The 17,492-nt window shown below is 55.3% G+C and overlaps 3 protein-coding genes across 7 annotated transcripts in view; 2 read left to right on the top strand and 1 right to left on the bottom strand.

Moving 5' to 3' along the window:
• The window catches only part of TAFA3 (TAFA chemokine like family member 3), a 41,562-nt gene extending 37,084 nt beyond the window's left edge, over window positions 1-4,478 (bottom strand). For both annotated transcript variants that reach the window (XM_036861301.1, XM_036861295.1), the window contains exon 1: window positions 4,467-4,478. In XM_036861301.1, coding sequence (XP_036717196.1) covers window positions 4,467-4,470 — 4 coding nt within the window. In that variant the 5' untranslated portion in view covers window positions 4,471-4,478. The remainder of the gene's footprint in view (window positions 1-4,466) is intronic.
• PPM1J (protein phosphatase, Mg2+/Mn2+ dependent 1J) lies at window positions 3,123-8,631 on the top strand. Of its 3 annotated transcripts, none has more exons than XM_036861270.1 (10): window positions 3,123-3,461; window positions 5,044-5,158; window positions 5,620-5,907; window positions 6,194-6,279; window positions 6,582-6,666; window positions 7,253-7,371; window positions 7,575-7,638; window positions 7,795-7,902; window positions 8,014-8,165; window positions 8,310-8,631. In XM_036861270.1, the coding sequence occupies exons 1-10, from the start codon at window positions 3,136-3,138 to the stop codon at window positions 8,455-8,457; spliced, it is 1,491 nt and encodes a 496-aa protein (XP_036717165.1). In that variant the 5' UTR covers window positions 3,123-3,135; the 3' UTR covers window positions 8,458-8,631. The 3 variants fall into 3 exon arrangements, with proteins under 3 accessions (XP_036717165.1, XP_036717157.1, XP_036717172.1); XM_036861262.1 differs by having other exon boundaries at window positions 6,194-6,306; XM_036861277.1 differs by lacking the exons at window positions 7,253-7,371; window positions 7,575-7,638 and having other exon boundaries at window positions 6,194-6,306.
• Window positions 8,632-10,897: 2,266 nt separating this feature from the next.
• On the top strand, window positions 10,898-17,312 carry RHOC (ras homolog family member C). Of its 2 annotated transcripts, none has more exons than XM_036861284.1 (5): window positions 10,898-11,049; window positions 14,543-14,706; window positions 15,247-15,367; window positions 15,704-15,834; window positions 16,698-17,312. In XM_036861284.1, the coding sequence occupies exons 2-5, from the start codon at window positions 14,551-14,553 to the stop codon at window positions 16,869-16,871; spliced, it is 582 nt and encodes a 193-aa protein (XP_036717179.1). In that variant the 5' UTR covers window positions 10,898-11,049; window positions 14,543-14,550; the 3' UTR covers window positions 16,872-17,312. The 2 variants fall into 2 exon arrangements, with proteins under 2 accessions (XP_036717179.1, XP_036717184.1); XM_036861289.1 differs by lacking the exon at window positions 10,898-11,049 and adding an exon at window positions 11,230-11,620 and having other exon boundaries at window positions 16,698-17,308.
• The last annotated feature ends 180 nt before the right edge of the window (window positions 17,313-17,492 follow it).

Here is a 17,492-nt window from a genome sequence, read left to right as displayed (position 1 = left end):
AGGTAATTCAGAGAGGTCCCTCAAGACTCTGGAGGTCTTGGGGCTTGGGGTGGGGTGCTGAGTGTGAGGAGTGATAGCCCAGACCCTCACGGGTTTTGAGCCTTGAAGATTCCCGAACTGCACTGTCCAATACGGTAAATAACATCTTAAATTAAGTTTCTCATTTACACTCACAACATTTCAAGTGCTCAATCACCACATGCAGCTAGGGACTACTGTATTGGGCAGAAAAGATATAGAACATTCCCACATTGCACAAACTCCTATTTGACAATGCTCTTTTAGATTGCTATGGTAGCCCTTCAGTGTTAAAATGTTAAAATCCAGGAGGAAATAGCAAATGATCTCTACCCCAGGAGCGGTGTCCTCTGGGGCAGGAAGGACCAGGGGAGGCATGTGGGTAGGGACCTGGCAGGCAGGAAGGCTTTGGTAGGCCTGTGGATGATGGGTATGAACCCCAACTTGGGAACGAAACTCTGAGACCCAGTTTCTTCACCATAAAAATTGCAATGTAATTGCAATTGTATAGTGTGTAATTTTTTACAGGGTGAGATTCTGGATGTGAAAGTATTAGACAAATGAGAGAGGAAGTGGTGGTCTGTGAATGTCTCTTGATTGAAGGACACTCCTCTTAGTTTAAGAGGGCTTTGGGAATGGAGTAATGGGGAGGGGAGAGGCAAAGGGAAGAAGCCCAGTTCCTGGCTCTGAGCCACTGCATGTGGCCCAGGATAAAGGGACTTCTCTCTCTCTGTCTTTTTAAAATTAATTAATTAATTAATTTATTTATTTATTTTGGCTGTGCCCGGTCTTAGTTGTGGCACGCGGGATCTTTTTTATTTGCAGTATGAGGACTCTTAGTTGTGGCATGCATGCGGGATCTAGTTGCCCCACCAGGGATCAAACCCGGGCCCCTGCATTGGGAGAGTGGAGTCTTACCCACTGGACCACCAGGGAAGTCCCTAAAGGGATTTCTCTTGAGGATGCCCATTTCCCACCCTTAGCTGAAGACTCACACACTCCTGGCAGGACCAGCCTCTGAGCAGTTCTCAGCAAAGAATATCCTACAAGGCTGCTTCTTCCCACTCCATCTCCCTTTTGCCTCTCACTCTGTGCTGCCTCAGGGATGAGTAGAGGTGGTGACCTTCTCACCAGGTTCTGGGGCAGTCTGAGGATGGAGGAGGTGTGATGATGCCAGGAATAGGAGGTGAGAGGTTCAGGGAGAGGAGAGTCTTAGGATTTGGGTATGGTCGGAGGGCTGTTCTAGAGCCCAAGGGAGCTGTTGACATCCCTGCTGACCATCTGTTGCTGGAACTAGGGGGTCTCTGGGCCCTGGCTCTGTGGCCCACTTGCAGTCACACCATGATGGGTGTTGTGAAGAGCAGGGATTATGGAGCTGGATGACACGGAGAAGTGGTAAGCAAACTGTCCGAGAAACACTGAATAATAAAAATAGCCAGGATGTTATATTTTTTCTTCTGTCTATGGCTTGCTGCTGCTGTTTATGCCATTTATCTGTGAGCTGGTTCCAGTTTTTCTCAAACAGGAGGGAAATACCCATAGCAGCAGCATGTTCTTTATCTCCCTGTCTGCCTTGCCACTCTGTGTGCCTTTGGGTCTGACTTTTTCTGGTTTTCTTTTCTTTTCTTCTTTTTCCTTCTCTCTGCCCAAAGTGCAGGCATAATTATAGAAGTCTACAAACCTGAATGACCATTGTGAGATTTTTATTTGGAAGCTACCAGAAAAGACACCCCTTCTGGGGGTACAGTCTAGCCAGGAACAGAGAGGGTCATGGTCAGGAAGCACCCAGCTGACAGAGTCCAGAGGTGGAATCCCCACCATGAACTGGGTGCCAGTCCCTGAGGACTACCCTGACTTGCATTAGGACCATAAGGGCCTTGTCCCCATTTGAACCATGTGTGGGGTAGGAGGTGTCTCTGGAGGCCTAACAATCAATTCCCAGGCTTAGGAACATAGCTGTTCCAGCATCAGGTCAGTACCACCCTCCCCTCAGGCAGGGACTTAGCCTGGCCTCTGTCTCCCCCCGGTGGCAGCCACAGTTGTTCACCTGGACTGTTCTCAGCCTTTGCCTTAAGAGGAGGAGGGTGGGAGAGGAGGAACCCCTCCCCCCTTCTATTCACCTACCTCTTAACCCTTCCTCTCTGATCTAGATAAATCAGCTTGGTTCTTAAGATAGAATCAGTGTGGGTGGCTGGGGAACAGACATGGGCATGAATTTCCCACTGGCTGTTGACCTCCTGGAACAAGTCATGTAAAATGACAGGAGCGCCCAGTCCTGCGTCATCCATAAAACGAACATAATAAAACCTACCTTGCAGGGTTAGTGTGCAGTGTAAAGGGCCTAAAGTATAGAAAGTGCCTTGTAGAGGGCCTATTATTAGTAAGTCCTCAATAAATGTAGTTATTGTTATCCTTACTAACAGTTCTGCTGTGGTCAGGGGAGGTCCAAATATGGGCGGAAATTGGGTCCTGAAAAAAAAAAGTGGAGTCGGAGTGGTAACTGTTCTGCTGGATCTAGCGGTGGTCTTCACGGGGCACAGCGCCCTCGGGAATCCAGGAACTTACCCAGCTCCCTAATTCAGGATGATTGGCTCCAGCCTGCCTTGTTACCACTTCCACACCACCCCCAGCAGCAGCTCGCTGGCCCTCACTCTCATTCCGGCAGCCGCAGCCAGAGGTGTTACCACACCTGGAGCTTCACACCCAGCGGTCGCTAACGGAGATCATCAGCTCCATCACCCTCTGGGCAGGCTAGCCACAACGAACCCAGGGCGAGGAGACACCACCCTCCCGTCACAATGGGGAAGTTCTAGCTGATGAATATAGAGCAAGGCTGAAATAAGATTTCTGTCCCCTTCCTACAACAGCAGACCCTTCTTCCCCCCAAAAAGCGGAGGCGGGAGAAGTCGGAACGGGGCGGGGGAGAGGCCACAAGCCGGCGGGGCTGTTCCCGGGGTAGCCCAGAGCCGCAGGTAGTTTTCCCGGGGACCGGCCCTGCGGGCCGTGAGCCTATGGTGGGACCGAACTGACCGGAGCGAGCACCGCCCCTCCAGAGCCCTAGGGGGCGGGGCCTGTCCTGGGGCGGGGCCACGGCCGAGGGCGGGGCAGGGAGGCAGCATGCTAAACCGGGTGCGCTCGGCCGTGGCGCACCTGGTGAGCTCTGGGGGCGCCCCGCCTCCGCGCCCCAAGTCGCCGGACCTGCCCAACTCGACCTCGGCGCCACCCGCCGCCCCTCCACAAGCTCCCAGAAGCCCTCCGGCTAGGGCTGGGAGCGGGAGTGCGGCGCCCGCGAAGACAGTAGAGGCTCGAGCAAGCTTCTCCCGACCGACCTTTCTGCAGCTGAGCCCTGGGGGCCTGCGACGCGCCGATGACCACGCTGGCCGGGCTGTGCAAAGCCCCCCGGACACCGGCCGTCGCCTGCCTTGGAGCACGGGCTACGCCGAGTGAGCGTCCCCGGGGGGCACCCTAACCAGGATGGGACTCCCATTCCCAACCTCCTCCCCACCTCGGCATCCCGGGCGCTGGGACGCATCCCTTCTCGCCGCTTTTGGTGCCAGGAGCTCTTTTTTCCCAGGACCGTTGCTGTCCTCTGGGCTTCGGGCCGCACCCACTCCCAGCCCTTTCTCAAGTCGGGTGCAGCTTTTCTCAGGACTTTCTAGCTCGCTGACTATCCTCACCCGCACCGCTTCAGGACCTTGTTCTCTCCCAGAGCCCGGAGAGTGGAGGGCCCGTGAACGATGAGTTGGCCAGTTCTCAGTCGCGGCCCGGTAGTTTAATGGCTAAGGGAGGAGAGGTTTCAAGGAGCGGGGGTCCCTTTTAATATAGGAGATGGCGGCTGGAAAAACTCCTTGGGCTTCCCGACCCCAGCGCCCCAGTTCCCTGTCCTCTTACCGTTCCCCTCCCCCTCCACACCCAGAAATAGCCCGAGACACCAGGCGGCCGCCGGCTTCCCCAGTGGCGGGGGAGGGGCCGCCCGGGGAAGCGGGAGGGCCCCCTTTGAACACCCCTTGGTGGGGGGACTTGCCCTGGCCAGGCAAGGAAGTGGACCTCCGGGCCAGAGCGGTGGGAGTGGCGGCAGCAGCCGGCTTGCTCCAAGCTGCGTGAATTTTTTTTTTCTTGTTTGGTTGTTTGTTGGCAGTGCAGGATCTTAGTTCCCTGACCCGGGGACCCGGCAGTGAGAGCGCGGAGTCCTAACCACTGGACCACTAGGGAATTCCTACAGGGCCGGTGGATTTTTAATGCATCTGCTGGGAGAGCAGAGCACTGAGGGAAATGGGGCCGCTGAGGGGCTGAGGGTTGTGGCTGGTGGACCCGCGGCCCCACTACCAGCTCCTTTAACTTCCTATTTGGGAAGAGTTTGGGGTTATGTGGCTCCTGCGCAGTCCAGGGAGGCTTCCACTCCTACCCTATTTCAATTCCTCTTTCCTGATCTGTGCCGGAGCACTTACTCATTGCCAAACAGCAGAAACTGGAACTTCCCTGGCAGTCCAATGGTCCATGCTTCCAATGCTGGGGACTCAGGTTCGATCCCTGGGGTGGGGGGGGGAACGAAGATCCCACATGAGGCCAAAAAAGAAAAAAAAAAAGCAGCAGAAACTTTCACTGGATGATTTTACGATAAAGGTGGGTGTGCTCATGAGGGTGGGGTGGGGTGTTGTGGACAAGGCGCTAGAAGAGTTTTTTGGGGGTCAGAGTGGATGCAGGGTCTTGGCAAGCCAGGAATTAAAACCTCCTTCCCTCCATCCAGGTCCTCCCCCAGTGGCACTATTAGGGAAGGGATGGGAGACCTGAGGTGGGAGAGTGCTGCTGTGGCCTTTCTAGGAGGTGGTGGAGCCCAACACCCAGGCAGTACTCCTTGTGCCTTGCCCTGCCTCCCTTCTCCTCCTCCCTCTGGCCTGGTTCCCAGGTGGCTGTGACCTTTCTCAGCTTGGCCAGCAGGCCAGAGACGGTATGTGCGTCTCAGGTGGGAGTTATTCCAGGACCTGGTCTGATGTCCAACCTGATGTGGTCACTTTGGCCTGACAGGGTCATCAACGCTGGCAAGAGCCGGCACAATGAGGACCAGGCTTGCTGTGAAGTGGTGTATGTGGAAGGTCGGAGGAGTGTTTCAGGGGCACCTAGGGAGCCTAGCCAAGGCCAGGTAAGCTCCCCACCCCCTTTCCTAACCTTCCCAGGAGACAACTATCCCCAGGGATTCTAGGCATTCAGTTTTAATCTGAGCCATGTGATAGACCTAACTCCTAACTCACTAGCTTTCTACCTTAATGGCACAGAACCTTTATCTGGCATTGATCAGGTAGATTCTACCATGTCAGTATGAATATTTAGTTTTCCACTTAAAATGGAGATGCTCATATATTTATTGATGATTTAATAACTACCATTGCTTATTTTTGCATCTTTTATCCTCTGAGTTTGACTTTTTTGATGCTTTGCTTTCAGACAAATAGTATGCCTTTGGTGAATGAGTGAATAAATCTAATTTGCCTTAAATACCAATATCTAACCTCCTCTCTAATGTTTATATGGATGCCCAGAGTCTTGCTCTTCTCCCTGCATAACACACACACACACACTCACCTCCAACTTTTCCTCCACCAGGGACTCTGCTTCTACTACTGGGGCCTGTTTGATGGGCATGCAGGGGGCAGAGCTGCCGAAATGGCCTCTAGGCTCCTGCATCGCCACATTCGGGAGCAGCTAAAGGACCTGGTGGAGATACTCCAGGACCCCTCGCCACCTCCCCTCTGCCTCCCGTCCACCCCGGGGGCTCCAGGTTCCTCTGATTCCTCTCACTTGGTTGGTCCTCAGTCCTGCTGGTCTTCACAGAAGGAAGTGACTCATGAGAGCCTGGTAGTGGGTGCCATTGAGAATGCCTTCCAGCTCATGGTAAGTGGGTGGCCCGGGCCAAGGGCCTGCCAGGCAGACACTTTGGTCAACTCTGTATGGGAGTCAGGTGGCCTGAGGAGGTGACGCTGAGAACCCATAACAGCTTTGAGAACCTGAGCAGAACTTGGTTCAGAGGGAGGGAGAAGTGGGTGTTATACCGATATCTTCCCTACTGTCCACCAGTGTGGCTTGCTGGGCCAGATTATTTCTGCAGATGTGGGGCGGGTGGCTGTGTGTCTGGAGCCTCTTCTTCATCCACCCCCTTTGACCCTTCCTCATATGGCAGGATGAGCAGATGGCCCGGGAGCGGCGTGGCCACCAAGTGGAGGGGGGCTGCTGTGCACTGGTTGTGGTCTACTTGCTAGGCAAGGTGTACGTAGCCAATGCAGGTGACAGCAGGTATGGGGTGGGAGCTTTGAAAAAGGCTGTGCGGGGGAGGGGTCAAGCTTCTGGGATGGGGGAATAGAAGAGAGTGACGTGGTGGGTGTTAAAATTCAGAGACTGGAAGGGGTCAGGAGGGATCAGAGACATAAGGAAGGGCCTGAAATAGCTATGAGGGGAGGAAAACTGGGGGTCTGGGTGAGGGACTCTGAGGGAGGGCCTTGTCTTTTTGGAACTCTTTATGTGAGGGGGTTGCAGAGAGCTGAGCCCAAACCTTTTGTTTCTCTGGGCAGAGCCATCATTGTCCGGAATGGAGAAATCATTCCAATGTCGCGGGAGTTCACCCCGGAGACTGAGCGCCAGCGTCTTCAGACGCTTGTAAGTAGGAACTAAACTCCCTACTCCCATTCCTTACTAATCTTGTGTCTCTCTGTACCCTGTGTCCCAAGGACTCTCCGACCCTCACCACACAGACAGACCGCTCCTTACTGGGAGCTTACTGGGAAGGCCACTCCACAGACTATGGAGTGCAGGGCTGAGCTGGTGTGGAGGATGTGGCAGGAAAGAGCGTGGGCTGCTCCAGTGCCTCCCACTGTGGCCCCAACTGAGGAAGGAAGTGCGGTCAGAGTGGGGGAAGGAAACAGCAAAGGCCCCTAAGGGGCAGGATAGCTTAGTGCTTTAAAGCAATGGCTCTGGAGCTGGGCTGCCTGGGATTGAATCCTGGTTTGAGTACTTTGTGTGATCTTCAACAGTTCCCTGAACTTCTCCATAAATCAAGAGTTCCTGCCTTAAAAGTTGTTGTGAGGATTAAATGAGCTAATATATGTTAATATTAGAACAGTGCATGGTACACAGTAGACTCCATTTAAGGGTCTGCTGTAATTAACATCACCTCTACACCAGGGTGTACTGTAAACCTAATGCCCCCTGGCCCTCTGCTCTGTCTGGCCGCTCCCAACCCCAGGGCTTCCTGAAACCAGAGCTGCTGGGTGGTGAATTCACCCACCTTGAGTTCCCCCGCAGAGTTCAGCCTAAGGAGCTGGGGCAGAGGATGCTGTACCGGGACCAGAACATGACTGGCTGGTAACACTTCCCTCAGAGCTGGGGCCCGTTTCCATGGCAACACAACCAGTCCCTCGCCAGCAGCAAGGTGGAAGCTGGAGGCTGGGCCAGGCTGGGAGCTGGGGGAATGTGGCCCTTCTAAGGGGTTTGTGTAAGGGGTGTGGCTCCTAGGGGAGAGGGACTTTGATGCCTGGGTGATGCCTCCTCTACTCACCCCTCCCCAGGGCCTACAAAAAGATCGAGCTGGAGGATCTCAGGTTTCCTCTGGTCTGTGGGGAGGGCAAAAAGGTAAACTCCATGGTAGAGGTGGGAGAGGGCAGGAGGACCCACCACAACTTGTCTAGGGAGGTGGAGGTTCTACCCGAGGGTAGGGGTGGAAAGGGTCCACGGTCCCAGAGAGACTGGAAGAAGGTTATAGTAGTGCCCCCTCCTCATTTCCTTTAGGCTCGAATGATGGCCACCATTGGGGTAACCCGGGGCTTGGGAGACCACAACCTCAGGGTCTGCAGTTCTACCCTGCCCATCAAGCCCTTCCTCTCCTCTTTCCCTGAGGTGAGCCACATGGGAGCCTCCTTAGCCTTCCCTGCTCTGGGGGTCTCAGGCCAGCTTTCTCCCAAGGTCGCTTTATCCCCAAGCTCCCTCTGCACCCTCTCTCCGCACCAGGTACGAGTGTATGACCTGACGCAGTATGAGCACTGCCCAGATGACGTGCTAGTCCTGGGAACAGATGGGCTGTGGGATGTCACCAGTGACTGTGAGGTAGCTGCCACTGTGGACAGGGTGCTGTCAGCCTATGAGCCCAATGACCCCAGCAGGTAGGGGTTGTATGGAGGCAAGGGGATGACGATGGGGAAGGAAGGGACACAGGGAAGAAATGCTTGGGGACCCACATGAGGGCCTGTGTATCCATCTTCCCATATACATGTTGGTACATGAATGTGCACATGTGCTTCTGACAGGTACACAGCTCTGGCCCAAGCTCTGGTCCTGGGGGCCCGGGGCACCCCCCGGGACCGTGGTTGGCGTCTCCCCAACAATAAGCTGGGTTCCGGGGATGACATCTCGGTCTTCGTCATCCCCCTGGGAGGGCCAGGCAGCTACTCCTGAGGGGCTCAGCCCCGAACCTTCCACCACCATCCCAGCCTCTCCATGCTTACCCCTCTCCCAACCCAAATTCTGAAGTTGTCTCCTTGACCTTCTTTAGTGGCAATTTAACTGAAGAAGGGGTGCCAGTTAGATCCAAAATTTTAGCTCTTGGCAAATAAACCAGATGGATAAATATGTGTGTCTTTATTTACTTTGACTAAAAACTGTCCCAGTTGTCTCCCGAACATCTCCTAGACATCTCACAGGCCCTTCAACTCAACATTCCTCCAACTGAATTCATTACTTCCCCCACAAATATGTCCTCTCCCCGCTCATCATCTCAGGGGGCACCAGCTCAGCTACTCAAGTTAGAATTCTTGGAGTTGAGCACCTTTGGCTTCCGTTTCTTCCTCATCAAGCTAATCAATCACTAAGTATTGTTGATTATATATTTTTAAATATATTTCTTTAAAAACAATTTTTTTTTTTTTAGTTTTTGGCCACACTGCATGCGGATCCTAGTTCCCCGGGGGACCAGGGATCGAACCTGTGCCCCCTGCATTGGAAGCGCGGAGTCTTAACTACTGGACCGCCAGGGAAGTCCCTTAAATATATTTCTATCTGTCCATCCCTACAGTCACTACCTTAGTCCTTCAGTATATTAGCCTCCTAATTGTCTCCAAGCCACTCCCCTGCTTTCCCCAATATACAATATACACAGCAGCCAGGGAGCCCTTTCCACAGGGTGAATCTGAGTTGGTGATTCCTCTGAGAAAATACTTTGGTGGCTCCTTGCTGCACCTAGACCAAAACTGACACTCAGCTCTTGAGCGTGGCATATAAGGACCCTCATGACCTGGCCACTGCTTCCTTCTCCGGCCCCGTCTTCTGCCCCACCCCGCCTTGTGGTTTCCACAACTCTGTGGGTCTGGAGTAGCTCCAACTCATTTAAAATCTACACATCACCTCGTCCTGAACATCTCACCTGTCCTTCCACAGCCCACGCATGCCCCCCCTACAGCGCTCGCCTCTTGTACTGCAACTGTCTATATGAGGAGTTGGTGCGGAGTAGCAGTCAAGGAACAGGGGCTTGAAAGTCCTGCTGTTTGGGTCCTGGTGCCAAACCCAACACTAGGTTTGCAATCTCTCTGAGCCTCAATTTGCTTTTTGGAAAAATGGAGATAACAGTACTACCTCAGGAGGTAGTTGTAGGACTAAAGTAGTTTATGTATGTAGAGCCAGGTCCATGTAATAAGGGTTCAATAACTATTACCTATCTTTACGTTGTCTGCATTTGGAATTTAGATTGTAAGTTCTTTGAAGGCAGAAACTGATCTGAACTGAGCACATAGCTCAGTTTATTGAGCCAGTTAAGAGGCCTGGGACCAAACCGCACTGGACCTCAGTTTCGTCATTTAGCAAATGTGTGGGTTGCTCTTCAGATCTTTAAAGTCTGTATGACTTCTAACATTCATTCATTCATTCATTCGTTCAGCAAATATTTGTTGAAAATCTATTATGTGCCACACACTGTGCCAGACAGTGGGAAGGGACAGGTTGGAGGATCACAGTGGGCAGCAGGGAGAGAGACCAGCTTTGGAGCTAGACAGGCCTGACTATCAGAGTTCTTGCTCTGCCACATACAAATGGCAAAAGTAAGCCACTAAAGTTAAGCCACTTAACTTCCCCCGAGCCTCAGTTTCCTTACAGGCAAAAGGGGATGAGTACACTTAACCTAGAGATCTGTGATGACTATTAAAAGCTATGTAGTGTGCCCTGCACAAGCTAGTAAAATGTGAGTAGACTTCCTCATCCTCCATCCACCTCCTCAGGTACCTTTCAGGGAAGAAGATACAGGTGTTGGTAAATACCCAACGCACACGTCAGGCCCGGCTAGGTGTCCCTAGAGGCACAGAAATAATACAACGGGGGTGGCAACTGAATTCCCAGCTGGGGATCCAGAAAGATTTCCAGGATGGAAGGGTGGGTAGGAGTTGGAAATTCCAGCTAGGGGGAAGGAAGGGAATTGTGAGGTGGAACCAAGTGCCCTGAATCTCAAAGGTTCTGAAAGGTCTCCAGGCCTGGGGGGATGATGGTGGGTTGTACTTACTCCGCAATGATCCTAGGAGCAGAGGGTGGGCATCTTCCGCGGCCTCCTCCTCGGGCGTCCCCGAAGCTGCCTTTTCCAGTCCCGCCTCCCGCGAAGCCCCAGGTGATGTAGGCGCGGGTGACCGGTTGGCCACGCGAGGGCAGCAGCGGCCCTTTCCTGACCCCACCCCGGGCGCCTCTCAACTTTCCCGACGCCGGTCCGCCACTAGGAGCTGGAAGGTGGGCAGAGGCAGAGTCCTCAGGGGTCCCGTTCGCCGCGCCTCGCCCCGCTGCCCACTCCTCCACAGTACCGGCATCTCCCCCAGACGCCGGGGGCTCTCGCTGGGCGACCCTCTGGGGCCGTGAGCGGGGGCCGTGGGCGGGCGGAGCCAAGGGCCGCCCGGCCCGCCCCTCCCCGCGAGTCGCTCCTCCCCGCCGCGGCGCTGGAGGAGGGCGGGGCGGTGCCCCTCGGGTCAGTCTCTGCCTCCGGCACCGGCCGCGCAGCTGGAAGCGGCGGAGCGGAAGGTATCCCGGGTTGGGGCTCTGGGCGGCGGGGTCGTTCTGGGAACTCATCCCCAGGAGAGCACTTCCCCCCTTCTCCGCCTGGCAGGAGCTCGGGGCGCCGGCCGGGGAGGGGCTTTGGTCCGAGCGCGGGCCGCCTGCCCTCCCTCGTACGCGGCGTCTGGGCGGTGCGGGGGTCGGGCCGGCTCGGCCCCTCCCTGCCCTCCTGGGCTGCAGTGAGGGGCCCCGGGAATTGCCCCGCAGGGCCTCTCGCCTCTTGGTGTCCGAGTCGGAGTCAGTTCCCTTCTCCTCCCGGCTTCCTGGAACCTGCCCGGCCGGGCGACGGGAGAGACGGCAACTTGGGTCTTGGCGAGGGAGCCCCAGCGCAGACGCTCTAGCTCCCAGGCCTGGCGGCCCTCTGTGGACCTGGGCTTGGGTGTGGGTCGGGGCCCGAGTCCGGGCTGAGGTGGGAATCCCCCCCCGCCGGGCCGGTGGAGTGGCGGGAATAGGGGCGGGGTGTGACCGCGGGGGCTGCCACTGCCCCGGGGTTCTGGACGTCGCCCTAGATGGTTTCTGGAGCCGGCCTGGAGTGGAGGTACGGGAGATTGGGAAGGATCCAACCCGTGTGCGTGCGTGCGTGCGTGTGTGTGTGTGTGTGTGTGTGGTTTTCAAGTTGAGGAGGAGATATCTGATTTCTTCCCTAGACCTCAGAGGTGGTGGGCAGGGTACAGCAGAACCTGGTTCATCCGGAAATCTAGAGAATGAGGAGACGGCAGCTGTTTTATTACAGGGAAGATCCCAGAAGTTCCAGGGTCATTCCAGGCCCCGTGTGGGGTTTGGTTGCCCCTCTTAGGGTCAGTGGGGCAGTTCCTCAGGGGCTGCCTCTCACAGGGAGCTGTTGTTCTTGCCATCTTGGCGTTGGGCCTGGTGGCCTGGCCTGGCCTGGGCCAACCACTCTTCTGAGCCTGAAGGGAACGTCTTCTAACTGAGCTCTGGGGCTCTAGGTCATTTAATGCATGCCCTTGCCCTGGAGTTCTGGCCTCTGCCCACCACCGTCTGGTGCCACCTAAACTGCCTTGCCTGGGGTGGGGAAGGGCAGCGGCATACTCATGCCTAAGCATTTGGTATTCACCCCAGTGGTGAATGCTCTCCATCCCTCCATCCACACTGCCCATCCCAGGTTGAGGCTACCCCAGCCTGTCTTCCCACAGTTGGACCAATGGAACCTGTGGGAGTAGGTCAGGGAGCTGGTCACCTGGGTGGAATTTCCAGGGGACCCCCTTTTTTTTTTATTAATGTATTTTATTTATTTTTGGCCACGTTGGGTCTTCGTTGCTGCGCGGGGGCTTTCTCTAGTTGCGGTGAGCGGGGACTACTCTTTGTTGCGGTGCGCAGGCTTCTCATTGCAGTGGCTTCTCCTGTTGCAGAGCACGGGCTCTAGGGCACACGGGCTTCAGTAGTTGTGGCACAGGGACTCAGTAGTTGTGGCTCGTGGGCTCTAGAGCACAGGCTCAGTTGTTGTGGTGCACGGGCTTAGTTGCTCCATGGCATGTGGGATCTTCCCGGACCACGGCTCGAACCCGTCTCCTGCATTGGCAGGCAGATTCTTAAGCACTGCGCCACCAGGGAAGCCTGAGACCCCCTTTTCTGAAGGGTGGTTTCCGTTTTTGGAGGGGATCTGCTGGCAGGGTGAATGCCTTCTTGCCTGTTTTTGGGGTATCAGAGAGAGCCCCTGTTGTGATGGGGAGAGTGTGGCCGGGCCCTCAACTCCTATAAATTCCCTCTGATTCATATCCACTTGCCCCCATCCCACTGTTGTGCGTGTGTGTGTGGAGGGGAGGGAGGCCACGCGGAATCCCACTGCTGAAGAGAGCTTGCCTTGGGCTGGAGTATTCGCTCCCTAAAAGGCAGACCAAGGCAGGGCTGTGAGGTGGGGGTGGTGTGTGGGGAGTAAAGGAGTTCAGCCTAGTTTGACAGGATGTGGGACTGAGAAAAAGCCAGGTTTGGGGCAGAGATCAGGTTACCATCCCCTTCTTTTTTAACTACTCCCTGTGTGGTTGGTGCTGGGACTGGCCCTCATTTGTCTCTTTTTTTGGGGCTCCTCCCAGCACCGGCTCCAGCCCCCGCTTCTCCCAACAGCCTCGACTTCATCTCAGGCCCAGAGCCCGCCCTCTTCCTCCTGGGCTGTAGGCCTGGGAACTCCAGCCGGCTGGAGGTCAGCTCCTCTCCCCAGGGAAGGAGGAAGTGAGGCTCAGCTTAGGCGCGGGGAAGCTGGGAAGGTGTGATGCACTGTGCAGATGCTCTTTGGTGTGTGTTGGGGGCAGGGGACACATGGAAACCCTGGGAAGCTGACTCCTTGCCCTGAGTCACAGGGAGGGGTGGGCAGGGCCTCAGGGTGAGCTGGACAGAGTGGAGGAAGGGGCTGTTCCAGGGAGTGGGTGGAGGTGATTCCCTGGTGGATTATTCTCAGTCGCTCTGCTGTGGTGGATGTGTGGCTCCCTACAGTGTGGTCATTGTCCCCTGCCTGGGGCTGAGTGACCCAGTGTAGCTGCCAGGCCCAGGAGGAAGCAGGGGGAGGAAGGCAGGCTGCCCGAGTGTGGGCTGTGGGCACTGCCTGGACTGAGCCTCCTTTGTGTGACTCGGGGCTCTGGGGACCGGGCCAGGGTGGGCCAGGGAAGCCTGCTGGCTGCTGCCGCTGCCTTCTGTCTGGGTTTCCCTCCCTCTGCTCTCCTTCCCACCTCTGGGGTGATATGTAGAAAAGCAACAGACTCTAGAGTCACACAGCCCTGGTTTGAGTGCCATCCCTGCCACAACTCTGAATTCGTGTCTTAACCTCAATGAATCTCACTTTCCTAGTTTGTCAAAATGGGGAGCTCACTACCGACCTTCCAGGCTTCTGGGGACTGAGGGAGGTGATTTTTGTCCAAATGCCCACCATAGTGCCTGGCACCTAGGGGTGTGATAAATATTCTTTCCCTTACCCACCCTTATGGGTAGGGACTCTTCGTTTTTCACTGGGCAGGCATGGCTTGTGCTGACTGAGGGACAATGTGTTCCAGATTGGACCTTCACAATTATTATACTTTAAAAAGTATCTAAATCCTGGTAACAGATACATCTGACTTGAAACCCTGATATGTAGAATAGATAAAAGCTTGCTCTTCTGGACACGTCACTGGTCCCTGAGCACCCCTCTAGGTGTCCAGGGGCCCACAGTTGGTGAGTGGATTAGATTAGAACTCATGCTTTCTGTCTCCCAAGTGGGTGGTTCTTCCACCTCCCACTTCTGTATTCTAACCCATGGGGGAGACCTGTCCCTGACCCTGAGATTAGGAATTTCAGACTCAGTTGCCCGAACAATTGGTTCTTGGCAAGAACTTGCCTGAGCAAGCCCCTTTGCCTCCCTCTTCTCCCTTCACTGGATGCCTCGGTTTCCAGGGAGGTCTTGGGGGCCCCAGAGAAGTGTTTGTGGACTTACTGGCTTTTCCCAACATCCCCACTGCCTCTTCCCTACCAGCCCCAGCCATGGCTGCCATTCGAAAGAAGCTGGTGATCGTGGGGGATGGGGCCTGTGGGAAGACCTGCCTCCTCATCGTCTTCAGCAAGGATCAATTCCCAGAAGTCTATGTCCCTACTGTCTTTGAGAACTACATCGCAGACATAGAGGTGGACGGCAAGCAGGTAAAGGCGAAGAGCCCCTTGGAACCACGCCTGCCCCCATCACTTATGGACCTGGGATGTCCGTGCTCACCATCCACCCATGTCCTTGCTTCGCTCTCCCTGCTGGAACCAGTGGAAGTTAGGAAGTGAAACTGCAGTCTTAGGAAATCTGGATAACCTCCTGGTTTTTTACACGCTGGCTCTGTAATCTGGGCCCAGTCCCTTTGCCTCTGGGCTTAAGCTCCCCAAGCTGTGAAATGGAAATAATGGTAAGGCCTCCTTCGAAGGGTTTTTATGAGTATTAAATAAAATAGTGGCGCTCCCAATGGCAGCTCAAACTGCACAAAGATCAAACGCTGTTGTCTCAGAATTTAAGAAACTCACCTTAGTTTATGTTGTGTGACAATGATTAGCAGTATCCCTGGCACATAGTAGGTGCTCAATAAGTAGATGTTCAGTGAACCTAAGGGACCAGGATTTCAGAGAGGACCTCTGGGTGGCAGGGTGTGGGGTGTGTAACTGGGGCCCTCAGGCTAGCTAAGCACTGGCCCTGTGTGTCAGGTGGAGCTGGCTCTGTGGGACACAGCAGGGCAGGAAGACTATGATCGCCTGCGGCCTCTCTCCTACCCGGACACTGACGTCATCCTCATGTGCTTCTCCATCGACAGCCCCGACAGCCTGGGTGAGGGGGTTGGAGGGAGGGGGTTGAGAATCCCTTGGAATCAACCAACCAGAGGGAGCTCTTGCCTTAGCTCCTTTCAACCATCTTCAGAAGCTGTGTGGGAGGGTGCCGGGGAGCCCCGTTAGCCTCCTTCCCTGTGGTGACTCTGGCCCTCGGAGGGCTCAGGGGAGGGTGTGTACTGTGAGCGGGGGTAGGGGGGGGGCGGTGGGTTGACCTGTGAAGGGACTATCATGCTGAATAGCCTCTAAGACTCTGCCCTGGGGAGACAAGGGGACCCAGGGGAAGCCTTCTAGGCTAAGTGGAGGCACCAACACCTGTTGGGACATGTCTGTGCAGAAAACATTCCTGAGAAGTGGACCCCGGAGGTGAAGCACTTCTGCCCCAACGTGCCCATCATCCTAGTGGGGAATAAGAAGGACCTGAGGCAAGACGAACATACCCGGAGAGAGCTGGCCAAGATGAAGCAGGTGGGTGCAGCCTCCGGGCTGGGAGGCCTTGGGGAGGCAGGTGCCCTCTGAGGGCTTGCAGGCTGGTGAAGGAGCCTCCCTCCTACTGACTCCCCGTGTTAGAAGTGACAGTAGCGTCCACCTCCTACCCCCTGGGGGCCCTTAGGGTCTGACCCAATATTTGATGAAACTGTCAGAGTATGGTGACTTGTCCAAGGTCACTTGGCATTTTAATTTGTCTATTGTCCACGGTTTGGCATTGGGGCTATTAAGATGAATAAGAAAATCCTTGCCGTCAGGGAACCGGGTTCTTACAGTAGATGTTTTGCTTGAGGTATGCAGGTGGAGCCATCAGAGTATACCTGGGGAGGTGTGTGGGCTGCTGTGGATGTGGAACGGAGGGTATTCTGAGTGGCTGGGAAAAGGCCCAGAGTGAGGGAGCTGGCTTATTTGGGGACCTGGTAAGTGGCTTTCTAGCCAGAGGATGAGTTGATTAGGGAGAGCTGCCAGGATAAGGAATCTAGACTATTCTTTGAGGATAATTATGGCAAAGTTTTAAACTGGGGACAGATATGGTCAGAGTCAGCATGTTAGAAAAATGATTCTGGCAGCCATAGAGGATGGATTGGAAGAAAGTGAGAACAGAGGATGGTGGATCCTCACTCAGGCAAGAGAAGAGTGTACGGTGGGGTATAGGGCTGATGGAGAGAATTTTGAAGGTAAATTTGAGTCTTGGGTCTCTAGCCCAGAAGCTATCCACAGTGGCCGGGGCTTGGATGCTTTGTGGGGTCAGGGCTGGAGGAGATATTTGTTCTCGTTACAAATATGGGTGAGGTGCACCTAACCAGCAGCTTCCTTTGACCACTCTCCTTCTACCTTCCCAGGAGCCTGTTCGATCTGAGGAAGGCCGGGACATGGCAAACCGGATCAGTGCCTTTGGCTACCTTGAGTGCTCAGCCAAGACCAAGGAGGGGGTGCGGGAGGTGTTTGAGATGGCCACTCGGGCTGGCCTCCAGGTCCGCAAGAATAAGCGCCGGAGGGGCTGCCCCATTCTCTGAGACCCCCAAGGCCTCCCCTCCTCCCCCACCTCCCTTCACAGGGGTGCAGAAACTCCCCCTGCCCCCAGCAGCCCCACCCTATTAGGGATCCCTGCTGAAGGCTCCCTTTCCCAATTCCCTCCTGCCCAGGACTGCATCGCGCTTCCCCAGCCCTGATGGTGGTGGCCGTAGGCCCCGTCTCAGCACTCTGGGAACCAGAGCACAGTCCCTCCTCCTGTTGCCTTGGTCCAGGGGTGGGGCTCTTGATCCCTTTGGTCTTCCCCAGAGGATCATCACACCAGCACTTTATACACTTCTGGCTCACAGGAGAGTATCTGGGGTAGGGGACTTGGAGGGTGTAACCCAGAGTCCCGGGCCCCTGGTGTTTCTGCTTTGGGCAGGCGCCTTGCATCTGGCTGTACTTGGTGTGGGGCATGAATAAAGGCCACAGGCTCCAACATGTGTGTGGCTTCCTTTCTCTCCTGGTCCCTGTGAGCCTGGAGTCCCATCTCTCCAGGGTGCTTGCCAGGCTGGCCCCCTGTCTGCAAAGGCAGGACTCCCAGGCAGGCAGGGTGGAGTCTTGGAGAAAAGGATGAGGTCATGCCTGGCTCTGGGCCTTGGAGGCGGGTGAGGGGAGTGGTC

The sequence above is a fragment of the Balaenoptera musculus genome, chromosome 1 (assembly GCF_009873245.2).
Source record: "Balaenoptera musculus isolate JJ_BM4_2016_0621 chromosome 1, mBalMus1.pri.v3, whole genome shotgun sequence".
Lineage (NCBI taxonomy): Eukaryota > Metazoa > Chordata > Mammalia > Artiodactyla > Balaenopteridae > Balaenoptera > Balaenoptera musculus.
This window is presented reverse-complemented; position numbering and strand designations above follow the sequence as displayed.

What these genes read in the sequence shown, in the direction of transcription:
- RHOC (XM_036861284.1), top strand. Translation starts at nt 14,551, where the DNA reads ATGGCTGCCATTCGAAAGAAGCTGGTGATCGTGGGGGATGGGGCCTGT. An exon ending in TAGAGGTGGACGGCAAGCAG is followed by an intron (nt 14,707 to 15,246) that starts GTAAAGGCGAAG and finishes CCTGTGTGTCAG; the next exon opens with GTGGAGCTGGCTCTGTGGGA. An exon ending in AGCTGGCCAAGATGAAGCAG is followed by an intron (nt 15,835 to 16,697) that starts GTGGGTGCAGCC and finishes CTACCTTCCCAG; the next exon opens with GAGCCTGTTCGATCTGAGGA.
- PPM1J (XM_036861262.1), top strand. Translation starts at nt 3,136, where the DNA reads ATGCTAAACCGGGTGCGCTCGGCCGTGGCGCACCTGGTGAGCTCTGGG. An exon ending in GGGAGCCTAGCCAAGGCCAG is followed by an intron (nt 5,159 to 5,619) that starts GTAAGCTCCCCA and finishes TTCCTCCACCAG; the next exon opens with GGACTCTGCTTCTACTACTG. An exon ending in GAGCCCAATGACCCCAGCAG is followed by an intron (nt 8,166 to 8,309) that starts GTAGGGGTTGTA and finishes TGCTTCTGACAG; the next exon opens with GTACACAGCTCTGGCCCAAG.